Genomic DNA, 25,870 nt, shown 5'->3' with positions numbered 1-25,870 from the left:
CATGCAATATTTAACGCGCATCTTGTCAGAAAAGCCGGTTCTGTAATCAGCGGTAAATCTTCATCACCTGCGGGCTTTCACATTGAGCAGCATTAAAGCCGTTGTTCACTGACGAGCTGCGCAAAACCACGTTCATATTTGCACGATTTTTTGCGCAGCTCGTCAGTGAACAACGGCTCTGTGTAGTTAATGCTGCTCAATGTGAAAGCTCGCACGAGATGGAGATTTACCGCCGATTACAGAACCGGCTTTCTGACAAGATGCACATTAAATATCGCATGCGATTTATCGTGCAGCCCTAATATACACAGAAATGTATAGATGCAAACTGCGGTAGAAAAAAAAAATATATTTACAAAATATGATTTAGATAAGAAAATACGGCCATGATGTTTCCCCGAATATCAATATCAGCACGATTGCAATGTGACACTGATTTTATACAATAGTATTTCAATAAACAAAAATTTAAATTTAAATTTAAAATTAAGTGACTTAGATTTTAGACAAAATATTGACTGTTTGCTCAATTTCGCTGACGAAAATAGTTCCGATCAAAGCCACAGCAGCAGTTCCGAGCAACACACAGCGGTCACTTGCCTTGTTTCTGAATGAATCAGCCGTGTGAATGAATTGGCTGAATGAATGAATAAATGACTCACTCATTAAAACAGACATTTGCCACCACCTATTGGCAGAGGTGGACAGTAGCTAAGTAAATTTACTTGAGTATTGTACTTAAGTACACTTTTACTTGAGTATTATTTTTTCTGGGAACTTATGACTTTAACTTCACTACATTTGAAAGACAAATACTGTACTTTTCACTCCACTACATTTCTATCAATGTCCTCGAAGTAGAAAGTCGTTACTATGTAGCAGCTTTGAAAGTCAGTAGGTGATTTTTTTCTTCTCTAAAACGTGACTTTCTTTTTTTCAAACAGTTTATCAGTAATCACTCTTGTAGGGCTACATGAAGAGATTTCCCAGCATTTTTTGAACACTGACCAGTTGCAAATGCAACAATTCAATAATACAAAGTTAATATTGTGGTATATATTAGACACAATATTGTCTGATTTTGCTAAATTGTGTAGGTGAAAATATTACCTATAAAGCCACAGAAGAACTGTTGTGCCTCTCCTAATAAAACACAATATGTGTTGGACTGATTCTAAGTTGCTTCAGAAGTATTGCAAGTACTACGTACAACACTAAAACAGTGCATTGACATAAAAAAAGGAAATTTACTTTTGGTACTTAAGTACTTTTAAAAGCAAGTACTTCTGTACTTTTACTTAAGTAAAAATCTGTCTTTACAACTTTTACTTGTAATGGAGTAATGTTTGACCAGCAGTATCTGTACTTTCACTCAAGTAATGGAGTTGAGTACTTTGTCCGCCTCTGCCTATTGGTGGTTTAGTCATATTTAAAGGTATCATTTAATTTTTTTCAACATTTATTTGTATGTTTAAAAAAAAAATTTAAACATTAATCTTATAAAATTATTTATGCATTTGAAATTTTGCAGTGTTAATGCATTTATGGCACCTCAGCTTCCTCAAACTGTCTGTGTATATGCATCTAATGCCACTTCAGATGCAGCTTCTGTTTCCTCTGCAATGGAAAGATAGAGTTTGTTAAAGCAGCACTATGTAACTTTTGGCGCTCTAACGGTTAAATAAACAGAACTGCACACATCCCGCGGAAGAACATTCCAACCGGAGCCACTTCTCTAAGTTTATGTCTATGGCGATTCACGCAGGTATGTGTTACTCCGCAGCGGTGACAACCCGACCAGGCTACAATAGTCCAAATAGAAGTACTTATTATAAGTGTACCGTAGTGATTCGGAATAAGACAAAAATGCGGTTTGGAAGATGAATTCATGATGTACTCGCTCATTATATACATTTTGCAAATTTTGAACACAGAAAAAGTTACATAGTGCTGCTTTAATACTAATTTAATTTAAATGGTAACAACTCTACAGTTTCTTATTAGGGATGCACCAATACCGATATCGGTATCGGGCCCGATACTGAACTCCTGTACTCGTACTCGTTAAAATGCCCCTATAGCAAACGCCGATACCACACAGCATGTGATAAGTGCCATATTCAAACAAAGAAACACCGACAACAGAACAACAGACAGCAGAAAGGAGTTAAGGATGTCTACTACGAAGTATATGTATGCAATGAATATAAATGTTAAACATTCAGTATTAACGCCTGCATAGCTAATGTGAGCGAGCAGATAAACAAAGCACGTTGAGTGCATTGAGCACACGGCAGCACAGATGCGCGAGCTTGTCGAGTGAATATATCTTTCTCACAGACATCACTGGAAAGTTTGTAGTTCGGTCGGATATGTCAAAAACAAGTAAGTAAAACAATGCACAAGTTAAAAACTTGTAAAATACATTTTAATGGGCATAATTAAGTGTGAAAATAACCGAAGGATATACAGTGAAACCAAAAATTATTCAGAGACCAGATATAATTTTTTATATTTTTTTACTAGTGGGTGCAGGACACTATAGTTCATTTATGTAAGTGAGGATAGCAAAATAAAGTAAACTGTGACATATTATACATACATACAGTGGACTACCAGTAAAACTGATACAAATTTGGGTCCAAAAATTATTAAGACCGAGTCTGGAAAAAAAATTGAAGTTCAAGTCTGCATGAACCTGGTTGACAGCATGCCCAGGAGACTACAGGCTGTCATTAAGGCTAAGGGTTGCCCGATTAAGTATTCATAGCTGTGTAAATACTGTCATACTAACAGCGGTCTAATTTTTGGTTGATTGTAATCTATTACATACCTTTCTATCAAAGTTATCTAACATTATCAAGCTGAATTTGTTCTGGCACAGTTTAACTCTCAGTTCTTATCATATTTTATTACCATTTTCTAAACTATAGCGAATAAACTGTGATAATATGAGAAATGTTGAAGGTGTCTGAATAAATTTTGGTTTGATTGTATCTATTTGATAAATGAAGTTAACCAACTAACATTATACATGCTCTTTTGGTGTCTATACCCAATATTTAAAAAATTTACAAATGCAATAAAAATTTCAGTATCGGTACTCGGTATCGGCAAGTACCAAAAATAAAAGTATCGTATCGGGCGAGTACTGGAAAAAGTGGTATCGGTGCATCCCTATTTCTTATTATTCTAACGGAAATAATTTAAACAAAGTAAGAATTTGATGTGAAAGATGACACATTTAATAAGGTTAGGGGGAAAAAATTATAATTTATAAACAGTGGGAAATGACATCTGTTTTGTTACATACAGCAACTCATTTTAAGTTAACTATTTCTTACTCTTTCCAGTGACAGAGCACTTTATTTTGAGAGTTGTTTAAGTGAGAGAAAATCTGTAACTTAGTCCAGATTGGGGTAATTGTAATGTTTAATAATTTATTTTATTATGTAAATCATTTTTGGATAGAAATTTGCATAGATTTTTGTTTGTATATGCTGTCAATTATAGTTCTTAGAAAGAAAATCGGAATCTGTAAAAATTGGTATCGGCAGGTCACACTTCCAAAAAAAAAAAAAAAAATCTGAAATCAGAATCGGCCAAGAAAATTGCAATCGGTGCAGCTCTAATTTAAATGGCTAATATAGTAGTATAAATATAGCTAGCATATAAATAATACTAAAATAAACAACACACTGATCTAATGCACATTATTATTCTTTAGTTTGGGTTAAACAAATCAATTTTGCTTATTAGTTTCCACTGTTATGCCGATGATACTCCACTATATATCTCAGCGTCTCAGACGACCACCGGGAAAAGACCACAGGAACGAGATGAGTCCTCTGCACAATGTGACTTTGCTGCAGCCTGGAATTGAACTGCTGGTTTCGTCTGGTCAGAGGAGAACTGGCCCCCCGACTGAGCCTGGTTTCTCCCAAGGTTTTTTCTCCATTCTGTCACCGATGGAGTTTTGGTTCCTTGCCGCTGTCGCCTCTGGCTTGCTTAGTTGGGGACACTTCATTTCCAGTGATATCGTCAACTTGATTGCAAATGATTGCAAAGATACTATTTAAACTGAACTGAGATGGATGATGACATCACTGAATTGAATGATGAACTGTCTTTTACTGAAAAATGAGTGTTTACTATTGTCATTTTGCATTATTGACACACTATTTTCCTAATTAATGCTGTTCAGTTGCTTTGACACAATCTGTATTGTTAAAAGCGCTATATAAATAAAGGTGACTTGACTTCACTTGACTGATGTTAATCAGCATACTGAATAGATCAAAGGATCTAAATTCTTTGTCACATATAGGCTATATAAACTTCAGAGAGTGTGAAAAACAAATTTATCAGCTTGGTTGAGAAACACTGTGCAAGTGTGCATATTGCAGCTACAATTCAATTACAAAGCTTGCACTACTGTGACCTGACAGACACTTCATGCTTCATGAATGGCCAAAAAATATGCAAATCACATTAGTTGCCTTTGCTTTCTCACATAATGGAGGGATATAGACAAACAGAAAACACCCACACAACACCCATTTAATCTCTCTCTCACACACGCACACACACACACACACACAAGTATTAATGTACACACACAAACATTCAAAAAGAGAAAATGCAAAAAAATCTGAATAATTTCTTGGACCGTTCCTAAGGCACAAAGAGGTCTTTGTAAAGCACAGTTACACAGCAGAATGTGGAACGAAGAGCAGCCCAGAGACGCCCTTGATGAAGCCTGGGCCCCTGCGCATCCGTAAAAGCAGCCCACAAACACAGAGCGGAATATCAGTACATCCGCGTAGGCCTCTTGTACCTCTCACTCCTGAATCAGCTCAACCTCTTGTCATCCTGCCAAATACAGCACATCACTGTGCTCGCTCTGTCTTGCGGTTGAATGCAGTGGTATGTGAAGATTTAACCTTGGGGGCAGAGGAAATGGCCACCTATTCACATACCTACTTCTTCTATTCTATAAAGTTTAAAGTAGTTGTAATGGCTTTCATGCTTTGTGTCAATAAGCTTATAAATAGTGCAGAGATGAGCACAAATCAAATAGGACTACTTTTCTATAGATCTAAATTTTGCTTAGTTGGCCATATGGTATCATGTTTATGTACATTACGAAGGTTTGGGACTAGTAATATTTTTTTTATTACACAGATATTTACAGATAATCAGACAATTTGCAAAACATTTCTATTTTAAATGAATGTTGTTCTTTATAACGGTTTTTATAATTTTATATTTGTAAGATATTAAGTAAGAAAACGGTTCTTTTACACTGTAATAATTTTTTGCAATATTATTGTTTTTACTGTATTTTTCAACAAATAAATGCAGCCTTGGCGAACATAAGAGACTTCTTTAAAAATAAATAAATAAAATAACAAACCCAAACTTTTTAATGGTAATGTATTAAAAGTGGTACTTATTGTATTGATATGACATGGTTACATGTCCATAATAGGCATGGGCCGGTATGAAAAATATCACGGTATTGTCGTTCTAAAATGTTATTTTTAAATGACTGGATAAAAAAAATAATAATAATTTTCGTTCAGTCTGTGTGCATTGAATTTATTTAATACACGAGTTTCACAATTTGAGTTGAATTACTGAAATAAATGAACTTTTCCACGACATTCTAATTTATTGAGATGCACATGTACATGCCTGAATGAAGCAAACAGCAGAAGCTCTGAATGAGACAGCAGGAGGCGCTCCTGGAACACCAGATACGGCGTTTCCTTGGTTACCGCTGTAAACAAAGCAGCACTGCGCTGAAACACTGTTTTAATATGAACTATACAGAGACGAGATGAAAAGAAAATACCACGTAAACTTTTCCCCTCAGAAACACATTCATATAAACCCCCTTTGTCTTTGAGGAGACATGAAAAACAGCGCATACCGCAGGAACGGTATAACGGAAAATATTAGCACAATATTAAATATTAACAGAAACATTTTCAAATCGCGGTATATCTTGAAACCGGTAATCGGCCCATGCCTAGTCCATAAATAAATAAACTGAAAGAAAAAGTAATTCAGCCACAGTACAAACTGGAACCAATATAATAATAGGACCATAGAGAAATAAAAATTGACATTTTTAACTAACATACTGCTTTTCTTCCACTGCCAAATTTCTGATATGGGAAGTTGAAGGAGTTGAGAACATTTTCTAGACACGGTCCCATTTCGATGATCAAAAAGATCAACAGAACATCAATGTATCTATTTTAAAAAATGGAAACGTTTCACATCTTATACAAAAAGACACAGGCTGAGTGAGATCCATCTACTTTCACTTTTTTCAGGTTTTGGACTGCAGCCGATGCTGTTTTTAGCAACACTGAGAGAAAGGCGCACTTTCCAAAAGCATTGGGCACAGGAGGAAGGTCCTTTTTTTTGGTTCCTCTATTTTGAAGAGCTGTGTTTGGATTAGATCTGACAGCATTTGAGCAGGTAGAGCAGGCGCACTCCGAGGAGGAATTGAGAGAGAGATGAATGTGTGCTTAGAGTATTCTTATGCAAGAGAACAAAATGTCTAATATTACATCTTCAAGCACATCGTCCAGGGGTTTAAAGTAGGGATGTGCAGATAACATTTTTTAGAGGCCAAGCACAACTACCAACACTTTCTTTTTTGCTACCTGCTGATATGATAAATGAAATTCAGTACTGCTATCTCATATTCAAGTACAGTGCAATGCTGTACAGTTACTGTTTCCTTGTTATTCGCCTCCCATAGGCTACCAGAGTTTCTTCTGATTGAAATGATTGAACATGCCTGCACTAAACAAGCCGACAGCACTCAAGTGCACACACAGATTTCTCACACACAAGCTCACACAACAGCACAGTGTAGATTAACACTGCATTAGACTTGGTTCATTCCTTGTTTAACAGCATCAACCTTTCTCCAAAACTGTAAAATCTTTTGTATTTGATTACAAATACAGTAAAAAATAATAATACCTTGAAATATTATTACAGTTAAAATATATGTTTTCTATTTTAATATATTTTCAAATGTAATTTATTTCTGTGATGGCAACGGTGAATTTTCAGCATCATTACTCCAGTCTTCAGTGTCACATGATCCTTCAGAAAATCATTCTAATATGCCGATTTGCTGCTCAAGAAACATTTATAATTATCAGTATTGAAAACATATTGTGCTGTTTAAGTGAACATGAAATTAAAAATTTTCTTTTATGCAGTGTTCCATATAAATACTTTAATATTTTTGTGGAAACCGTGATTTTAAAGATTTTAGATGAACAGAAATATAATTTGAAATATAATTATTTTGTATCATTATGAATGCCTTTCCGGTCAAGTTTGATCATGTGAATTTGCTAAAAAAAAAAAAATTTAATTACTTTAAAAAAACAAAATCTTACTGACCCCAAACTTTAAATTCTTTATGCTTTATGTATTTGTTGACAAGATTAACAGTCAAAGCGATTCTGTATAGTCAAACCGATTCTGTTTAAGACAGACTGACCGGAAACACTCTGTGCGAGTTGCGTGTTACTCTCAGGTTAGGTAGGTGCCTTAACAAGGATCCGTTTTTCATTTCTTCTTCCTCTTTGTATCTGGTTGAGGCAGTGCTCTCAGTGCCCTTAAAACACAGCAGTGTGGAGCCGTGTGGGATATGAATCACAGCTCAAATGCACCATCAGGCACTTTCACATGTTTACAATGCACCAGACCTGACCACTCATGAGAAACTACCCACACACTCCATTCAGCAGTGAATGCCATCTGACTCGGCAATGGACAGAATTGTGGATGTACTAGTGACTGAGCAGATGAGAAATCAGAGAGGAAAATAAATGTTTCCTGGCCATTATGAATACAACAAGACAACATCTGAGGAATGAGGGCAGCTTACGTGACTAGGGATGTGATGAGGAATGGGATGCTTTCTCTATGGCCAGGCATCCCAAACACATTTCTATTAACAACTCTATTGGCCATACTGAAAGCCCTTTCAGTGTGTTCAGATCTGCATTTTTCTGCTTCTACTGGTATCTGACTGACCACTGAAAATCCCATAACCAAGCACCAAGTCTTTCTGAGAAATCTATTTCATTACACCAGCCAGGCATACAGGAGGGTGTGGGAGTACTGCAGGGAAATGTCTCCAAACCAAGATGCTTTCTGCTCTCTTTAGACAATGCAAAACAATATCTCTGTGGTTTACATAAATAGTGCACCAAGCAAGTTTGAGGACCTTGGCAAAAATCCTGAGATAAAATAACCACATGCACAGTTTAGCATCAGTCATCTTCGAGATTTCACAACAAAGTCACCAAATATAACGGGTCTAAGAAACACCTGTGCCAAGACATGGAGGCGATATTATGCCTAGAAAAATTGACTGTTGATGGAATAGCATAACTGCCAATAACCAAATGACGAATCAAAACTTTCAACAAAAAAAAATCAAATATGACTAAAATCTACACGCAGATGACATAAGCCTCCTGTGAATTACAATTTCATGCTGCTCCCAGAAACCATCATCATACTTCTCGTGTTTTAGATAGAGAAGTTGTTGACAGATCTGAAAAAGTGGTCAATTATGTAAAGAAAGGCCAACAAATGATTCCTCACTGAAATAAACAAGTTTACAACAAACATTTCTCTCACCAAGACTATGTTTCTATATTTTTTTTGAAGTGGGCATACATTGAGTCCCTTTCACTATTTTGCTTTATTATAAAAATGTCAGTAAATCATTTTAAATTACCATTAAGTCAACAGATGCTGGAATAGATAGAGATATGAATAACATGACCACAACTGTTATCGCCCAATATTAGCGATTTAAATTAATTAACTATCAGATATTTAGCTGGCCAATACTGGATATTTAACTGTGGGCTATTATAATTCAAGACTAGTTCAATTTAGCATTAATTTGAATGGAATGCAATATCTTACGGAACAGATTTAACCTAAGAAGATTTTTAACTAGTGCCTGTGTGTGTGTGTTCGGGGCATAATAAAGGCACCGTTCACCCAAAAATGTATTTAGCCTAATGTCGTTTCAAACTTTCATCTGTGAAAAATAAAATAAATTTTGAGAAATGTCTTAGTGTTTTCAAAGTTGTCTGGTTGCCAAGATTCTTCAATATATCCACACAGAGCATAGTCATAAAGGTTTGGTACAAAATGAAGTGGAGTAAATTATCACTTGAAAGTCATGGATCACCCAAACATTAATCTTCATTTTTGGATGAACCATGCCTTTCAGGCGTTTTTAAATATTTAAAAGGCTAATATCTGTAATTTATTGGTTTCAGCTATACCATGAAAAAAAATCATTACTATCTGTAAGAATTTTCATTAGGTGCATCCTTTTTTTAAAGTCATCAGAAATAAAAAAAAAGACTCTAGAACCATTGAATATCAGAGAAGGATGAATCACATTCTAGTATGTTTACAAGCACATGATGTTCAAGAATTGCCCATTTTCTCAGTTTTGCTAAGTACCAACAGCAGAGCGCCAAGAAAAATATGTTAAGAGCCCCTCTGACATTACTATATGTGTCAATGCACTCTCTGTCATGCACATTATCACTCACATACTATCAGGAGATTCACACTTCCTAACTCCTGACCCTGCTAGAAACACATCCTGCTTGACCTCAGCATCACCCCACAGCACGTCCCAGAAACAGTTTGTACACTGCCTCAGTCACATGACACAAAACTGCAGTCTGTTAAAAATGCAGAAAATCCATTAAAGCTGAAATGGTTTGTCAGTACAGAGCACATCCAACAAACCAGGACATTTGGCTGAGGTAGGAGTAAATTGGCATCATGAAACTTCCTTAGAGCTTTCACTATACTAGAAGGCAAAAGAAGGTGTAGAGATATGAGCAGAGTACCACTAAAATAGTTACTGCATCAAATAAACTCCAGCATATTACTGAAAGAGCACCGCTGATCTAATGTCACAGCTCTGGCATGTGTTGAGGAGATGCCATGGGAGGAGCTTCATACCCTCTATGAGGCTACATGAGGACAGCCGAACAGTTGGGGGATGAACCAGATCAGAAAAAGCAGTCCGTCCTGTGCCAGCCACACAGCTGAGTGATTAGAAAACAAGAGCGCTCTAGGATTTGGCAGACTTCTAAGAGAAACAAGACCGGCTTTTCTGAGACTGAGCAAGAGTACGGTTCACAGTTTCCCAAATTACCCAAAACCCATTCAAATTTATTTTATATTTGCTCTTAATTATGTCTAATCAGAGCATTCCAGTGCTGATTCAGTCTAACACCAATGGGACTTTCAGAGACACCAGCTTTCTGTGTGTAACATGGTGACAAGCAAAGCTTAATGCTTTAGCTTATTTCGGGATCATTTTCATAGGCGGTTAAAGTCACAATGAAAAAGTAGCAGCAAATCTTTTCTTCTGTATTGTGAGGTACATCCAGGTGAACCGGATTATCAAAAAAATCTAAATAGGACAGGGACTTGGTTTGATCCATTAATTGTTAATGCAGTGTTGCAGTTGATTATGGAATGGCAGGGTTTAAGTGGACTATGAGCGGAGAAGCTCTGCAAGCATGACCAGAGAGAAGTTTGTCGTTTTCACAAGAAGACCGAGTTATGACATTTTAATGAAACCTCAGAAGTTAAAAAAAAAAAAAAAAAAAATGAAACATGCACAGACGAATTGTTCACAATAAAATCGATTAAAAAAAAGAGATACAAATGTCATGCTGTACAATACATTTCATAACAACTTTAAGAAATATAAAAATTAGGCAGTTTTGTCTGAAACGTAAACTCAACACTAACGTCTCACTTAATAAACTGTTGTATAAAAGCAATACCAAACTCACAACTGTGCTGTTGGTCTGAATATCAACGTGACTGTAATGATCTGCAGTTGAATCACATCAGCACTCCTGTATTTACAGTTCCTTTCATTTTTATTCCTAAATTATGGAATTTTATAAGACTATTTTTGTTTCATTTTACACCAAATTACCATTTTCTGAAAATGTGCCAACTAAACCTACCTTTAGGGATGGTTAGGTGACATATTTCCCGACAAGTTATTATGTTGGGAAATAAGTGACCAGTATGCAAACCATTGAATTTAGAGATTTGCGGCAAACAACACTGTCGAATACTGTATACATGGTTAAGCACTTGACATCTATCTATCACAGAAATGAACTTTTCGCACATATTTCGATCACTATGGATAATGTCTAACATCAATCACATGTGAGCCATTAGTATACATAGAGATTACAGGAACAAAATTGGCAGCAAATCCTAGTGCAATTCGCATTTAAAGGAAATTATACAAACCACCAAGGGCCTTAAACTGTCAAATAACACGCTGCCATTATCACAGCAGCATGACTCTCAACGAGAAGTGCATGACAACAACAAAAGCTGCAAGAGTCGGTGTGTCAGCGAAGAATCATCGAGTTTTATAGCGCAAGAATAAATGAAATACGCCGCTTTGTAGCGTACTGAAATCTACATTCAGGTAACAATATGCCTAGAAACCCAAATGTGTTCCTAAAAGCTTAATTTTGCAACAAACTGGATTAAAAACAAAAGGTGACAACATGACCCGAGACAAGCAGGCCAACAATCAGCTAACGCTCAGTTCGCTAAAGTGTCACATTAAGCAGCCCGAGCCAGACTTACAACAGACTTACCGACTAATTTGACGGCTGGGTGTGAAGTACTGAATTCAGTCGCGACTGGTATGGGTGGGTTTTACAGTTTAGTTCTCGTTTCAGTCCTCCAAAGGTCCTAGCTGCGAATGAAAGAGATAAAAAGCCCTCCGTCGTGAGATTTTCTCCTCCCTTTAGCAACAGCCACAGCGCACAGCTGTCATCAAACGGGGACTCGCGCCACGCGCATGCGCAGTTCAAGCCTGCGCAGACCTTTTTTATTCCCAGAATATGTACACACATTTGTACAAACATTTACAATTCGCAACAAATATGAATGCAAAAAAAGTATACAAAAACAAAACAACAATTTGAATATGTTTTTGTTTTGTGCATGCGATTTGTTTTCTGTATTTACGATCACCGTTTTCTTTCACATTTATTCCCAGAATATGTACACACATTTGTACAAACATTTACAATTCGCAACAAATATGAATGCAAAAAAGTATACAAAAACAAAACAACAATTTGAATATGTTTTTGTTTTGTGCATGCGATTTGTTTTCTGTATTTACGATCACCGTTTTCTTTCACTATTATATTTATTTTTAATATTATATTTAAAATTTGAGGATTAATTACGTTCATTTCACTTGAACGCTTGAATTTGGCAGAATCATTGTAGATATTAAATTGTTTTGCCCAGCAGATGTCGCTACCAGCATGTCATGATTGAAAAATCCTAAATATGCTCTCTTTTGTAGAATGCTTTGTGGAAAAGTGAGTTGTATTCTCAGTTTTGGTTTGTAAAATCTTTTAGATACGACTCCCTTTCTGTTGATGTGACAATAATAATATTTTTGTGTTCCTAAATATTGCAGAGGGATCTACATGTTGGAAAAGATGTGCCTAAACATCTGCCACTTTTATACGTAGAGATTGATGTTTTATTCTAGTTCTGTTGTTTTTAGATTTCTTGTGTGTTTTTGTTTGTTTTAAACCACATTCTTAAACCAGTTGTGTGGGGTCACAGAGACCCCTGTACTGTATGCGTAATTATAAGAACTGTTGAAATGAACTTGTGCAGTTGTACGGTGTTTTAATCTGATATGGGGATTTTCTAGGAAAACTGTTAATAGATATATTTCAATAGAAGCTTTGTAATTGAAATGTAATTGATTTTTTAAAAACCTACATGCATGCAATGAACACATATAGGTTCTAGTGGAACTGTAAGCAAATGTATACAAATTAATTACAATACAAATTAAAGAAACTGTATCATTCATTTCTTTATTATGGACAATATAATTGCATATATAATAAATAACATCCTTATTTCATGAAAAAGTAACAAAAAAAGTGAATTGACACTTTTTATAAAATCACCTCTTTGATTAAACCTCTAAAATCATACACACATTAATTAAAATACAAAATAACATATTAGGAATTACATTTTTTTTTTATGTGCAGTCAATTGCACCACTGTACATTTGATTAATACAGTTGGACAACAAATTTAAATACATAGAATAGTATCCTTAAAAAGGTATTTTTATTTAGTGATATTTATATTTATATATTTATTCAGTAACAACAATCATTTTGTGCAATGTGATTGTAAAACTACAGCACCTAGGTGATAAAACTATAAACATATTTAGAAATTAATTTGTACTTCATCTTGTATATTTTGTCACTCTGTCTTAGAAATCAGCATTATACACACAATTCACCTCCTCCTCTCTTTTTTTTCTCTGAGAGTCCTTTAGAAGGATTTTTTTCTTGGTGGTCTTCAATCGTTTCATCGACAAACAACACAAAATAGCACAGAAGAGAACTATTTTGCTCCTTAGCTCTCTTCGCAGCTGTTCATATTGAACAATTTTATCTTGCAATCTCTTTCGTTGGTTCTGAAAGTTCAGAATAATGATGGTTTCTGCCCAAATGGACCTTTTAGTGTGTGTTTGGATCACAGACCTCACTAGCATGTTGGCTTACCAATGCGAGTCCTGCTTCGCAAAGCCTTCTTGCCTTTCTGTGCAGGAGGTAGAACAGGAGGCAAGGGCCCAGGAGGATGACTTACCACCTGGTCTCTCCTCAGCAACATCTGAGCGCTGTTGCTGTTGGCGGTCTCAGTCCCCCAGCCCCCCGGTGGCTCTGAATTGGAGCGGGGCCCCAGGGACAGAGGTAGGCAAGTTTTAGGGGTGATAGTGGTCATTGTGCGGTTGAGCACTCGTCTTCTCGATGTTCCCAGAGGAGGCATGCTGGGAGGTCTGTGCTTCTTGGTCTCCATGAATTCGACTGTGTGGTTTCTTGGAAGTGCCGAGGGAGTTGTGCGAGCCAGCGCTTGTATTCTCAGTAAGTTAGTTAGACGGGTCTCCAGGCCGCAGAGCGCTTGGTCTGTGTAGCTTTGCATCTCATGGCGAAGCTGAGCAAGCTCCTCTCTAAAATCCTTCTTTAATGACTCCAAGTTCAACAATATCTCTTCCAACAAGGTTACACATATTTCTTCTCCTCTTTCCTTACTATTTTCTCCGCTTTCTGTCATCCGCTCTTCTGCAGTCTCTTTCTGGGCCGCCTGATCCACTACGTTCTCCTCAGATGAGCTGATCTCAACTGTGAATCCAGGTTCTTCTTGTTCTTTCTTGTTCTTCTCTAGTTCCTTGGTGAGTTGGTTTACAACATCCAGTATGCCCATGCGCTGACCATCCAAACCGGCCTGCGCTCTGATCTGACTCCTCACCAAAGAGAAGACTGAATGGACTCTAGTCTGCTTTTCTTTTTCTGTAACTGCCTCTGCTGTTTCAATCTTCTCCTCTATTTCTTCATGAACAGCATGCTCCGCAGCTTCAACCTGCATGTTTATTTCCTCCTTCTCTTTGTCATCTCTGCTTCTCCTCTTTAGCAACCACTTCTCCAGGATGGCTGGATTTTCTGCTGTCTGCTCATTCATGGTGTTTAGCTCTATTTGTTCTCTTTACTTTACTTGTCTCCTCTCCTCATGCTTGTTTTATAATCTTTTTACAGCTTGTCTCATGCTTTATTTTCTCATTGTTGTTTCTTTGTTCTCCTCTGATCTCTCTTGTGACTTGTGTTGAGATCACATTGAGCTAAGAGCTGCACTGAATTTCCCTCAAGAACTGTAGCTGTCCAATCAGCGTTGGCTACAGATTGTCACTCACTGTTCTCTGGGGAAACATACATGTGCATCAACACCTTTCCCCAAACACTTACATATCTGCTCATTTAAATTTCAGCTGTTGCAATTGTACTGTATGTGTAAGGTGAAATACCCACTCTCAGTAGGCTTGGAGTTCTGAGAATACATAGTACATGTTTCACACTACACTCTTAAAAATAAAGGTGCTTCAAAAGGTTCTTCAAGCGATGCCATAGAAGAACCATTTTTGGTTCCACAAAGAACCATTCAGTCAAAGGTTCTTTGAAGAACCATCTCTTTCTTACCTTTTTATAATCTGAAGAACCTTCTTTCGCCACAAAGAACCTTTTGTGAAACAGAAAGGTTCTTCAGATGTTAAAGTTTTTTATGGAACCATTTAGACAAAAAGGTTCTTCTATGGCATCGTGAAGCACCTTTATTTTAAAGAGTGTACAGTGATTTACAGTAGCAGTAGCAATGTGACCATTTGCTACAATTTTGAGAAGCAAAGCAAATGTTATCTATCTATCTATCTATCTATCTATCTATCTATCTATCTATCTATCTATCTATCTATCTATCTATCTATCTATCTACCTACCTATCTATCTATCTATCTATCTAATCTTAAATGAAACACTTGTTGTAGTCCTGTGGTTTTGGATAAAAGTGTTTGCTAAATGAGTAAATGTAAATAATTATATATAAGTTACATCACACCTGATATAACTGTCCTGAGTATCAACATTGTTCTCAGCATCATCTCAAACACTGTTAATGACGTCCCCAGTGGGTTAAAAGCATTTAACAAACTATTCAAAATGGGGGAGTGGGGCTGCAACAGCAAACCTGATGTTTACCTTTAAGATGCATTTTCTAGTTGGAAGGGGAGTGACAGGGAGGAGTTAAAATTGTAGGCATCAGAATGACACTGCAGTTCTTTAGAATCATTTACATTAATTGTTACCATATTGAAATGAACTCTGGCGAATATCTATTAATTTAATTAAAATTAAGTTAAAATAACTAATTGCATCAATAATTATTTAATTGTTTAATGAAATAGTAGTGTACATTTAAATAGAAATACAAACTCAATTAAAAGGAAATATAGTTCTGGGTGGAATTATAGTAGAATTTGTTATATTTATTATTATTAAAGTTATAATTATTATTCATTTTTGTCAATTTAAGCATTAATAGATAGGTTTAACTTTCAATTTGACTTAAAATTTACCCCAGATAGAAAAAAGTGTGTCAAACTTCATGACTACAGAACTGAATGGTTTGGTCTTGCATACTGGCATGGAAAACTACATAAGCAACTCAACTGGCCAATAGGGTTGAAGGAACTGTGTGCCTCCTCTTTTTCTTGTAGACAAACAACTTCACAAAACATGAAAAAAGAAAACCACTCAAAAAAAAACACAGCTTATCTTCAAAAAGAGACAAAAATCTGAAGATCAATTATTTTGGGGTATATTTGACTGATTTTGTATGTTTAGAGATGACTTTGTTTACTTTGGACGTACTCTTTATTACAAACTGCAAGTATAGTTTTAAAATCATAGTCATTATATATTAAACTAATTGTATTATTACTTGATAAGATTACATTAGAAATCATAATAGTATATTAAACAGTGTAGTAACTTCTATTCAACAGTAGAGCATCTTGATTGCTGCTCTCCTCCTCCTCTCTGGAGCGTGAGTGGGCGGAGTCTCACATATTACAAATTCACATCTGCAGCATTGGCCCTCACCTCTCCTCATTTCTGCCACTGACCCAAGAAGCTACCTTCAAAATCCACTAAAACATGGTAAGACTTATTTTTTAAGACGACTTTGATTTGCAAACTGACTGTCCGAACATGCTTTCATTTCTCGTTTCTTTTTCTCTAGACATCCTACACTGACAAAGGTGAAAAGGTAGGTCATTATTGCAACTTGCCGTGTGTGTGTGTGTGTGTGTGTGTGTGTGTCATAATTCTTCTCTGATATCTCTTTCCTTATTGTTTTAGTATGGTGATACCACTCATACATTTGTAGAGCGGGCAGGATATAATGGGATCTTCCTCCCAGGATTCCATGCTCCTCTGTTCTGTGACCCTTTCTTGGCAAAACTGTGAGTGTAGTATTCAAACTGTATGATAACATGTAAATATGGTTAAATTGTGTTTGCTATTGTTCAGTGGTGAAATGATGTGTCTGCATCTTATCATATAAGAGGTCCATATCTCAGATAACACTTGGATTGTTTTCTATCAGTGTCATTTTCTTTGTCTCTAACGTGATTTTTCTTTCCCAGGCCAAGCGGGAAGCTGGACTTCATTGACCATGTGGTTGGAAATCAGCCAGACAATGAGATGGTGCCAATAGTGGAGTGGTATAAAACTTTTCTAAACACATTGTTGAACTTATTCCAAAATTCGTAAATATTGACAGCAACAGACCTCTGTGCCAGGGTTGTTAAGACTGAAAAGCATAAAAGAAGTCACGAAGGTACTCGCTCAGAACAGCGCAAGTCTTTAGGGGGAAACTCCCTATCCATCCCATCCAGTCAGAATACACCGAGAGCCCCTCCCCAGTGATCCCCAGAGTGTCTCCATGGTGAGGATGGATTGAAGACAGAGAGGAAAGATCAGAAGAGAGTCTCAGAGAGAATAGATGGAGACCGCAGATGGGATGGTTGCATTTTAATCTGTGGTAGTGGATGACTGATTATTATGCAAGAAAACACCATAGTAATTATGACTCAGCAAAATGATTTTCAAAGGGTCTGAGACACCATCTGGAGACAGTTAGACACAGCACAAAGGGGGAGAAGGAGGAAAAGAGGGTGGTGAGGGGTGGGAATAGCAAAATGATCTAAACCAGACCACATCCCATCATGTCCAGCTCTTGAACATACACTGCAGAAAATTATTTGTTTTTCAGAACATATATTCTTAAACCAAGATACCTATTTTCTAAAGAAAATTATCCAAATTAAGTGAGTTTATTGGGGTAAGAAAAATATTTTAAAATGTAATTCAAAGGGAAAACAGTATTGTTTTGGGCTTTTTTATGCATAAATACTTATTATTTTAAATAATAATAAATTATAAAGGAATAAAAATAAATAAATACATTTAGGTAATTTTATTTTTATTTTTATAAAAACATTGAATGACTCTAACCTTGTCCATAACTATTGCTATTCATTTTACAGATGATCCCTTATCACTTGTGTTTTTGCCATTGCTTTTCACATCAGCATCACTGTGTTAAATTGACCTGTGTGTGTTTGTATGAAGGTATCAGAGGAACCTGCTGTTCCACAGATACTGGTCTGTAGATGACAAGCAGTTACAGACTGAATACAGTGCGCTGCGCTCCATAGTAGTGGCCAACTATGAAGAAACTGTGAAAATGCCAATTAATGAACCAGCCATGGGGAAGCGCAAGTCCCAGATTCAGGCATGTATTGTAGACATGACATCTACTGTACTTGCATTCATCTATACAATGCATGCATCTATTTATCTGACTATTTTTCTCCTTTTAGGAGTATGTAGAGTACTACGGTGGTGCAGGGGTTCAACACATCGCCATGAACACCTCTGACATCATCACAGCAGTGAGTAAACCACAGCAATAAGAGGTTTTACAACATTGATAGAGAAGGCAGAAGGTAGTGTGCAAAGGTTTAAGTTTACTTGGCATTTTGAATATATTTTCAGATCCGTAACCTAAAGGAACGTGGTATGGAGTTCATGGCAGTGCCTGACACTTACTACCAGCAGCTCAGGGAGAAGCTGAAGTTTTCCAAAGTCAAAATTGTTGAGGACATCAGCATATTGGAGGTAAGTAAATATTTCCAGTTCAAGTAATCAAAGTGTTTTATCAGCTATTAAGACGGAGAAGCAATGCACAGTCTAAATTTGACCTTTTAGTTGAAGGAAATGCAGCAAAGAGTAATTGGCCAGCTAAGAGTCAATATGAATGCAAATGTCTGTGGCAAATCTGAAACCGAATGTGAAAATAGTGTGGCATTGCTTTATACAGGAACTTAAAATTTTGGTGGATTATGATGACAATGGCTACCTACTCCAGATCTTCACCAAACCAGTACAGGACAGACCTACAGTGTTTCTGGAGGTAATCCAGAGACACAACCACCAAGTAAGCAAGAATCTATCAATAGTTCATGAATTGTTTCAGAGCAAGCATTCATCATATATGTAAATCTGCATTTAACTGATTCAAAACCATTCTTCAGAAATGTCTCCTAAATGCACAGATATGTAGCATTTCTTACTACGTGGAAACAACATAAATAACAGTATTCCTTTCTTGTTTTAGGGGTTTGGTGCTGGAAATTTCAAATCTCTGTTTGAGGCAATTGAAGTAGACCAGAATGCCAGAGGAAACCTCACCATCCTTACACCTAATGGCACATCACAGAAACTCTGAATTGGCTCTTTCCTATTTACAGTAAATGCATGGTACACATATTTTGAAATATGCATAGTAAACTCTAATGTTTTACTTTGTCATATTTTTTTTGTTTGGCTTTAAAGCATGTGCCAATATATTCTGTTCCCATTGCAGTTGTTTCTGTAACTACAGACACATCTGATCTTGTGGACCTTCAGAAAAATCTAAATGTCTCATGGACATTTCCACCAGAGTTCCATTTACATCATATCTCAAATTATATAGTATATTTTAACATGAAATAATATTATAATATGGTTGTGGAAATGATATTTTTGGAATAAAATTTCTTCCTGAGGTCTATTTCATTGTTTTACGTATCCTGTATTTTCACACATACTGTATGCATAATTTACAATATTACATCTTGATTGGAAATGAAGCACAATAAAAAGATTCCTTTCATGAGAATAGAACCTTTTTCTTTGATTTTAACACAGCACACTGAAATCTCACTGAAAATAACGCCACAGCAGTCGACAACGACAGTCGTAATTCTTGTCTATGTAATCGTGTCTTTAAAAATCGATTTACTATGAATAAAGTTAATAAAGACCAAACATGGATTTGTATCCTAATGTCTAGTATTCTTTTCTATTTTGATCGAAATACAATGTTATGCTCGTCTTGTCATAGCACGAGCGAAATGGGGGTTAAATAGGTTTAAGGGTTAAATAGGCGTATTCAACATAGCTGTCCTCCTTGCTAAAATGAACTTTCAGACTACCCTAGCAACGTTTTCTTTCAAAAGCACCTAGCAACAAACTTAGCCATTTTTTTTTTCTTTTGATAAGTGACTCAGACAATAAAAAGGCACACATTTTCCATCCAAATTACACAAAACGAGGAAATCAAAGATGCCTAGCAGTACACACATCACGTGAATTGAGATGGCTGCTATTTGCAATTGTTCCAATTTAATCATAATAATTGCTCATTTATGATACACTTGTTAGCAGCTTCTAGCTTGCACCTGCGTTTGTTACACATTTCTTAGAGTGTAGCATACTAGCTAACTACTAATGATTGTTGATCAGTCAGTACACTGTAAGAAAAATGGAAAATCTTCCAGGACATTATCTATCATCCATTGTAACCCTATAACCCGAAAACACAATGCGTAATTTAAAATGCAGGTAAAAAACCATTACGGAAAATTCTTTCATACTAACATAGTAGATTGTGTCTTATTTTTACAGACTTTTCTTGGAGTGTAGCATACTAGCTAACTACTAATACACTGCTTAAAGCATAATTGTTGAGAACGTGCAGTTTACTAGCTATTTAAAAAACTTTAATTGTAATCATTCAAAAATGTGTAAGTGTTCAATAATTCAATGTATTTAAAAATAGTTATTTCTATTTTAATATTATATTATGCATATTATTTTACAAACCAATCTAAATGAACATATATAAAATATATATATTGTGATGCAGTTTTGCGTTGTGATTACGCAATAACATCACAATAGCAACTTTTAGCAACAATTTGACCTTCCTTTAGCAACTTGCTTTGAAAATTAGTAGGCAAATTAGCCTACTTGTGATAGTTACAATATGCTTTGTTTGTCTTTATGCTATGTATACGGAAGTGAGCAAAATTACAAGGTAATCACATCTCTTGTTTGCATTATTGTAATGAAAGTATATTTGTAATTATTCACTGCCAAGTGTAATACTAAATAGTCTATTTAGAGTAAAGTTTGATAGCATGCAGAAAAAAAAAAACATTAATTTGGAAAAATACATATACTTTTTATTTTCATTTATATTTCACAATAAAACTCATGAAAGCATATTTAACTTTAATCCAAACAATCTAATAATTAACATGATGAAAATCACATTTTACCAGTGAACTTCAAATATGCCCTGAAGTTTTTGCTCTGGACATTTTCCGAATTTAAACACGCAGAATATAAAACCTGAGCTTCTGGAAATGATTACTCATTTACCTTCATGTTAGATTGTCATTTGCCCCTGTGAAAAATGACAAATGTCTGTGACAGTCAGGAATATGTTACGTCCTTGTGAATATATTTAAAACCCTTCAGGTTCATGTTAACTGAAACATGTTTACTGCTAATACTTTGAGTGTACAAGATGAGTCCTTGTCTAATTGAGGGTTCCTCTACAGTTCTCCGCAGCACACAGGCAGGGGATCTTCTCATCCTCAATAGGGAATTTGTAATCGTAAGTGATCTCTTCATTTACATTAACAGATTGCCGAGAGTAGATGACTATCTTCTTTTGCGCTTCGACAGTGACGATTTTGGCATAGCAGTTTGGCTATGGAAGGAAAAACACATATAACCAGTAAACATAGAATGTTAAAATGGAAATTAATTACAGTCATACTAAACACTAAACAACAAAAATAATTATTTGGCATATTGACAATGCATTATGACTAGTTACTTCAAAACACATAATTTTGGTCTTACATTGCAACTGTGATTGATGAATCTTGCCAGGTTACCGCACTTGGTTGCATCAATGATAGTGTCCTGATCGACCCGGAACAGATAACTGCTTCCAATACCTTCCTTTTCATAGCGCCTTTCACGCATGTCTGCGATCACCTACAAGCAGAATTTGGGATATAATAAAAGAAAATAAAAAATATTCAGGAACTTGACATTTATAGCTTAAGAAAAATAAATCACTGTTTTAACTCATAAGTGCTGAAATATCTATATATGTTTTAAGTTCAGTTTTGTGTATTGTGTATCTCACCTGTCGAATGCTCTGGCCTACATATTCAATTATCATTTCATCTGCAGCAATGGGTTCCTCTGCAAACAGCCCCCAGTCATGAATACGACTCCTGCCAAAACGCAGCTTCTTCTTACGGAACTGTAAAGAGGGAAAATATTTACACTCCTGGTGGACCAAAAAAACGAAGTAGCAAAATAGTGCTGTTGTGGAAGATTTTGGTGTTTCTGGTGATTCTAGCATTTGTTATGCTGTTGTTGCAACAGCTGGTCTTACCTTGAGTTGGTTGAATTTGAGGAGGTCGCTGTCACAGCTGAAGGAGGACAACAGGCGACGCTGTTCTGCTCGGAGTTCTGATCCTGATCTGGATGAAGATGGAATCTGAGCTGGCACACTTTTCCCCTGCATAGATCAGCACATAATCTCAAATTACTGTAAATTACTTTTAAAGGTGCATTGAGTCATGACATTCAAGACAAAACATCTTGGTCTTGGACTTTATACTGACACCTACTGGTGTGGATACATAAAGTTTTTGTTCGTGACAGTAAATTGGTCAAACTGCACATATGTCATAACATGGTGGCATGGTAGAATAAAACTGTTTTCTAGTCTATTTTTTTTCCTTCGTGTTTTCATTTCATGTGAGCTATACTTGCAATTTCTTTAGGAGTAAAACTTTTTTGAAGTGAGAAAATGACTAAGTGCATTTTTAAATCACAGACATAATGTAGAGAAATAACTGATTGTATTTTTAAGGTCTTTAAACATGTTTATATATTTACAAATGGATGGTAACCGTAACAGACGAATAAATAAAGCATAATTTTCTTTCGTGGCCTAATGGTTAGAGAGTCGGACTCGTAACCCAAAGGTTGCGGGTTTGAGTCTCGTACCAGCAGGGATTGTAGGTGGGGGGAGTGAATGTACAGCGCTCTCTTCCACCTTCAATACCACGACTGAGGTGCCCTTGAGCAAGACACCGAACCCCAACTGCTCCCCGGGCGCCGCAGCAAAAATGGCTGCCCACTGCTCCGGGTGTGTGTGTTCACTGCTGTGTGTGTGCACTTTGGATGGGTTAAAATGCAGAGCACTAATTCCAAGTATGGGTCACCATACTTGGCCACACATGTCATGTCACTTTTAATTTTAATAAGTTTTAGTAATGTTGTTATGTGCTTTTGTCATTTTTCTTAGTTTTGGTGGGTTTATATAGCTTTGATTAAATTTTATTTCAGTTCCAGTCATTTTAGTATTTCAACTGCAACTTATTTCATGTGGCTCCAAGGCAGCATAATTTTTGTGCTGCATCAAGTTTTTCATATAATGTATGTTTTATTTTATTTCAGCTTTATTTCAATTACCAAAAACAATTTGTTAAGGTTTCAGTTAACAATAACAACACTGTTTCTTTCTGACCTGATTATCTGAAATAAACTCTTCTGAAGCAGAAAGTTCATCCCTGAGATATCGCAGCTTTTCCCTCTTGCTGATGAAGTAATAACCCTCACTGCGTGCACAGCCTGTCACATGATTCCTGATTCCATCCCGCCATCTACTAGGCCTGTCGTCAGGAGTGCTGGTTGGTGCAATAGAGTCAAGGAGCAAACAACAGAGCAATATGCATATGGAAAATAGATTTGACAATATATTTGAACATTTTTTCTATATATTTTACTACATTTTAGTCCACTGGATAAAAAATACATTATCAAGTACTGTGACTAGGATGTGTATTATGTGTTTAAGGATATGAGGATGTGGGACCCAGTGTGTGCTGTTCAACCAATCACATTCTTTATCCTCCACCACAAGCCTCTCATAGGTGGCCTTCAGGTGATTGATCTCCTCCTCATTCACCCCTTTAGTCCACACAGCATGGAGGACCAACTTCTCTCTTCTCTCAGAACGTGGAGAGAAGATGAGGCGACGTGTCGATGATGGTTCTCTCCACCTTCTCCACACATAAGAAGACTCCTGAAGCCTTCGATTCTCATTCGGTTGGTGTTTGTCTTCTACTGAACACTTCTCTCGATGGGCTTCTGGTGGTTTTTGTTCAGTCCTAATATCTGAGACACAATCCAAAGGCCTCAAAACCCGATTTGAAGAAGATTGTGTTGTCACATTGTTCACTTGTAAGGGCGAATGAGTATTTATATTTGTGTATTTTCTTGTCCGTTGTAATTCAATCATTCGTCTTCTCATTTTAAGCCGCTCTCGCCGCCTTTTCAAGCGTGCCGTGTCTAAACAAGCTCTTCGATGTGAGGAGATATGACGGTCGTGAGGTGCATGACTACTATTTATACTGAAATAGTTAGTTTGCACCTCTGAGTTGTGATGATGGAGTGCACTAGCCCACAGCTCTCTATGGGTTTGGAAAGGTGGAGATGGAGACATGTCTCTCCCTGGAGTCCTCGGGATCCCACTGTCAGCACATGGAGAGAGGACGGGGTTACAGGGGCTTCCCATTCTCAGTGAGGTCTCTTGCAGTAATCCCGCTGGTGTTATTCCCTCAGAGTGATAAACGTGGCGTGGTCCATTGACCCGGCCTGGTGTTTTTGGTATTTCCTCATATGTGGGGTATGAGGAAGGGAGAGGAGGACAGTGGTAAATGGGTGAGGAGGAAAGTTCCTGGATACCTGTGGGAGAAGGAGAAGGAAATCTATCACAGGTACAGACACATAACATACTCTCACAGTGACACCAACATTTTTGCTGCAATATCTTGCAATATACAGAATACAACTGTCCAAATGTTTGGGGTCTGTAAGATTTTCTGTGTTTTTGAAAGAAGTCTCTTATTATTCTCACCAAGGCTGCAATTTGATCAAAATAACAGTTTGAAATTCAATTTTAAATAACTGTTTTATCTGCATTTATTTAATCAAATACAGTAATAGTTTTGTATTTGAATATATTTGAAATGTAATTTATTGCTTGACAGCAAAACAAAATTTTCAGCATCATTACTCCAGTTTTTAGTGTAACAAGATCCATCAGAAAACATTCTAATATGCTGTTTTGCTGCTCAAAAAGCATTTCTTTTTATTATCAATATTGAAAACAGTTGTGCTGATTTGTGGAAAATGATTTTATACATACATATATAAATATATATATATATATATATATATATATATATATATATAATTATTTATTAACAGATATCAATGAATACCTGTATCTGAGCGATCTTCATCCTCTGTGATACCACTAGGATCAACTTTCATCTCATCACCCTCCTGAAAAACACAATGACAACATGAAACTCGTGTCCATTTGTGAGAGGGAACTGATCACAATTTCAGCTTAAATATTACTTTTTATTAGGGATGCACCAATACCGATACCCGATACTGAGCTCCTGTATTCGTACTCATACTCATTCAAATGCCCCGATACCAAACGCTGATACCACACAGCATGTGATAAGTGCCATATTCAGACAAAGAAACACAGACAACAGACAGCAGAATGGAGTTATTAGAGATTAAAGATGTCTACGAAGTATATGTATGCAATGAATATAAAACATTCAGTATTAATGCCTGGATAGCTGATTTGCGCCAGCTGGTAAGCGAGGCACGCTGAGTGTATTGAGCGTGCGGCGGCGCAGATGTGCGAGCTTGTCGAGTGAATATATCTTTCTCACAGACATCACTGGAAAGTTTGTAGTTCAGTCGGATATGTCAAAAAGAAGCAAGTAAAACAATGCACAAGTTACTTAATGGTAGGGAGGGAGGGAGAAAGAGAGTGCACACTTCTGTTGTGTGATCTTTATTGATGTTCGCTCACTTACACTGCACGTTTCAGATGA

The 25,870-nt window shown here is 36.4% G+C and overlaps 3 protein-coding genes across 8 annotated transcripts in view; 1 reads left to right on the top strand and 2 right to left on the bottom strand.

Moving 5' to 3' along the window:
* The window catches only part of gapvd1 (GTPase activating protein and VPS9 domains 1), a 52,687-nt gene extending 40,766 nt beyond the window's left edge, over positions 1-11,921 (bottom strand). For all 6 annotated transcript variants that reach the window (XM_016231870.1, XM_016231872.1, XM_016231871.1 and 3 more), the window contains exon 1: positions 11,730-11,921. The gene's annotated coding sequence lies outside the window, so the exon portion shown is untranslated. The remainder of the gene's footprint in view (positions 1-11,729) is intronic.
* A 3,756-nt stretch (positions 11,922-15,677) lies between these two features.
* LOC107550569 (4-hydroxyphenylpyruvate dioxygenase-like) lies at positions 15,678-19,576 on the top strand. The gene is made up of 9 exons (XM_016231863.1): positions 15,678-15,710; positions 16,759-16,785; positions 16,878-16,981; positions 17,165-17,242; positions 18,153-18,315; positions 18,404-18,475; positions 18,579-18,701; positions 18,904-19,020; positions 19,201-19,576. The coding sequence occupies exons 1-9, from the start codon at positions 15,678-15,680 to the stop codon at positions 19,309-19,311; spliced, it is 828 nt and encodes a 275-aa protein (XP_016087349.1). The 3' UTR covers positions 19,312-19,576.
* Positions 19,577-21,227: 1,651 nt separating this feature from the next.
* Positions 21,228-25,870, bottom strand: part of LOC107550568 (histone-lysine N-methyltransferase SETD1B-A-like) — a 10,934-nt gene continuing 6,291 nt past the window's right edge. Inside the window, exons 10-17 of the mRNA XM_016231862.1 lie at positions 25,232-25,295; positions 24,790-24,817; positions 23,808-24,715; positions 23,473-23,639; positions 22,330-22,455; positions 22,075-22,194; positions 21,783-21,920; positions 21,228-21,627 (exon numbers count right to left, since the gene is read on the bottom strand). Coding sequence (XP_016087348.1) covers positions 21,454-21,627; positions 21,783-21,920; positions 22,075-22,194; positions 22,330-22,455; positions 23,473-23,639; positions 23,808-24,715; positions 24,790-24,817; positions 25,232-25,295 — 1,725 coding nt within the window. The 3' untranslated portion in view covers positions 21,228-21,453. The remainder of the gene's footprint in view (positions 21,628-21,782; positions 21,921-22,074; positions 22,195-22,329; positions 22,456-23,472; positions 23,640-23,807; positions 24,716-24,789; positions 24,818-25,231; positions 25,296-25,870) is intronic.

Source organism: Sinocyclocheilus grahami, unplaced genomic scaffold (assembly GCF_001515645.1).
Source record: "Sinocyclocheilus grahami isolate Dianchi unplaced genomic scaffold, SAMN03320097.WGS_v1.1 scaffold401.1, whole genome shotgun sequence".
NCBI lineage: Eukaryota > Metazoa > Chordata > Actinopteri > Cypriniformes > Cyprinidae > Sinocyclocheilus > Sinocyclocheilus grahami.
Note: the sequence above shows the minus strand (reverse complement) of the source record. Positions and strands in the feature narration are given on the sequence as shown.

What these genes read in the sequence shown, in the direction of transcription:
- LOC107550569 (XM_016231863.1), top strand. Translation starts at nt 15,678, where the DNA reads ATGGGGGAGTGGGGCTGCAACAGCAAACCTGAT. An exon ending in GACCCTTTCTTGGCAAAACT is followed by an intron (nt 16,982 to 17,164) that starts GTGAGTGTAGTA and finishes TTTCTTTCCCAG; the next exon opens with GCCAAGCGGGAAGCTGGACT. An exon ending in AGGACATCAGCATATTGGAG is followed by an intron (nt 18,702 to 18,903) that starts GTAAGTAAATAT and finishes TGCTTTATACAG; the next exon opens with GAACTTAAAATTTTGGTGGA.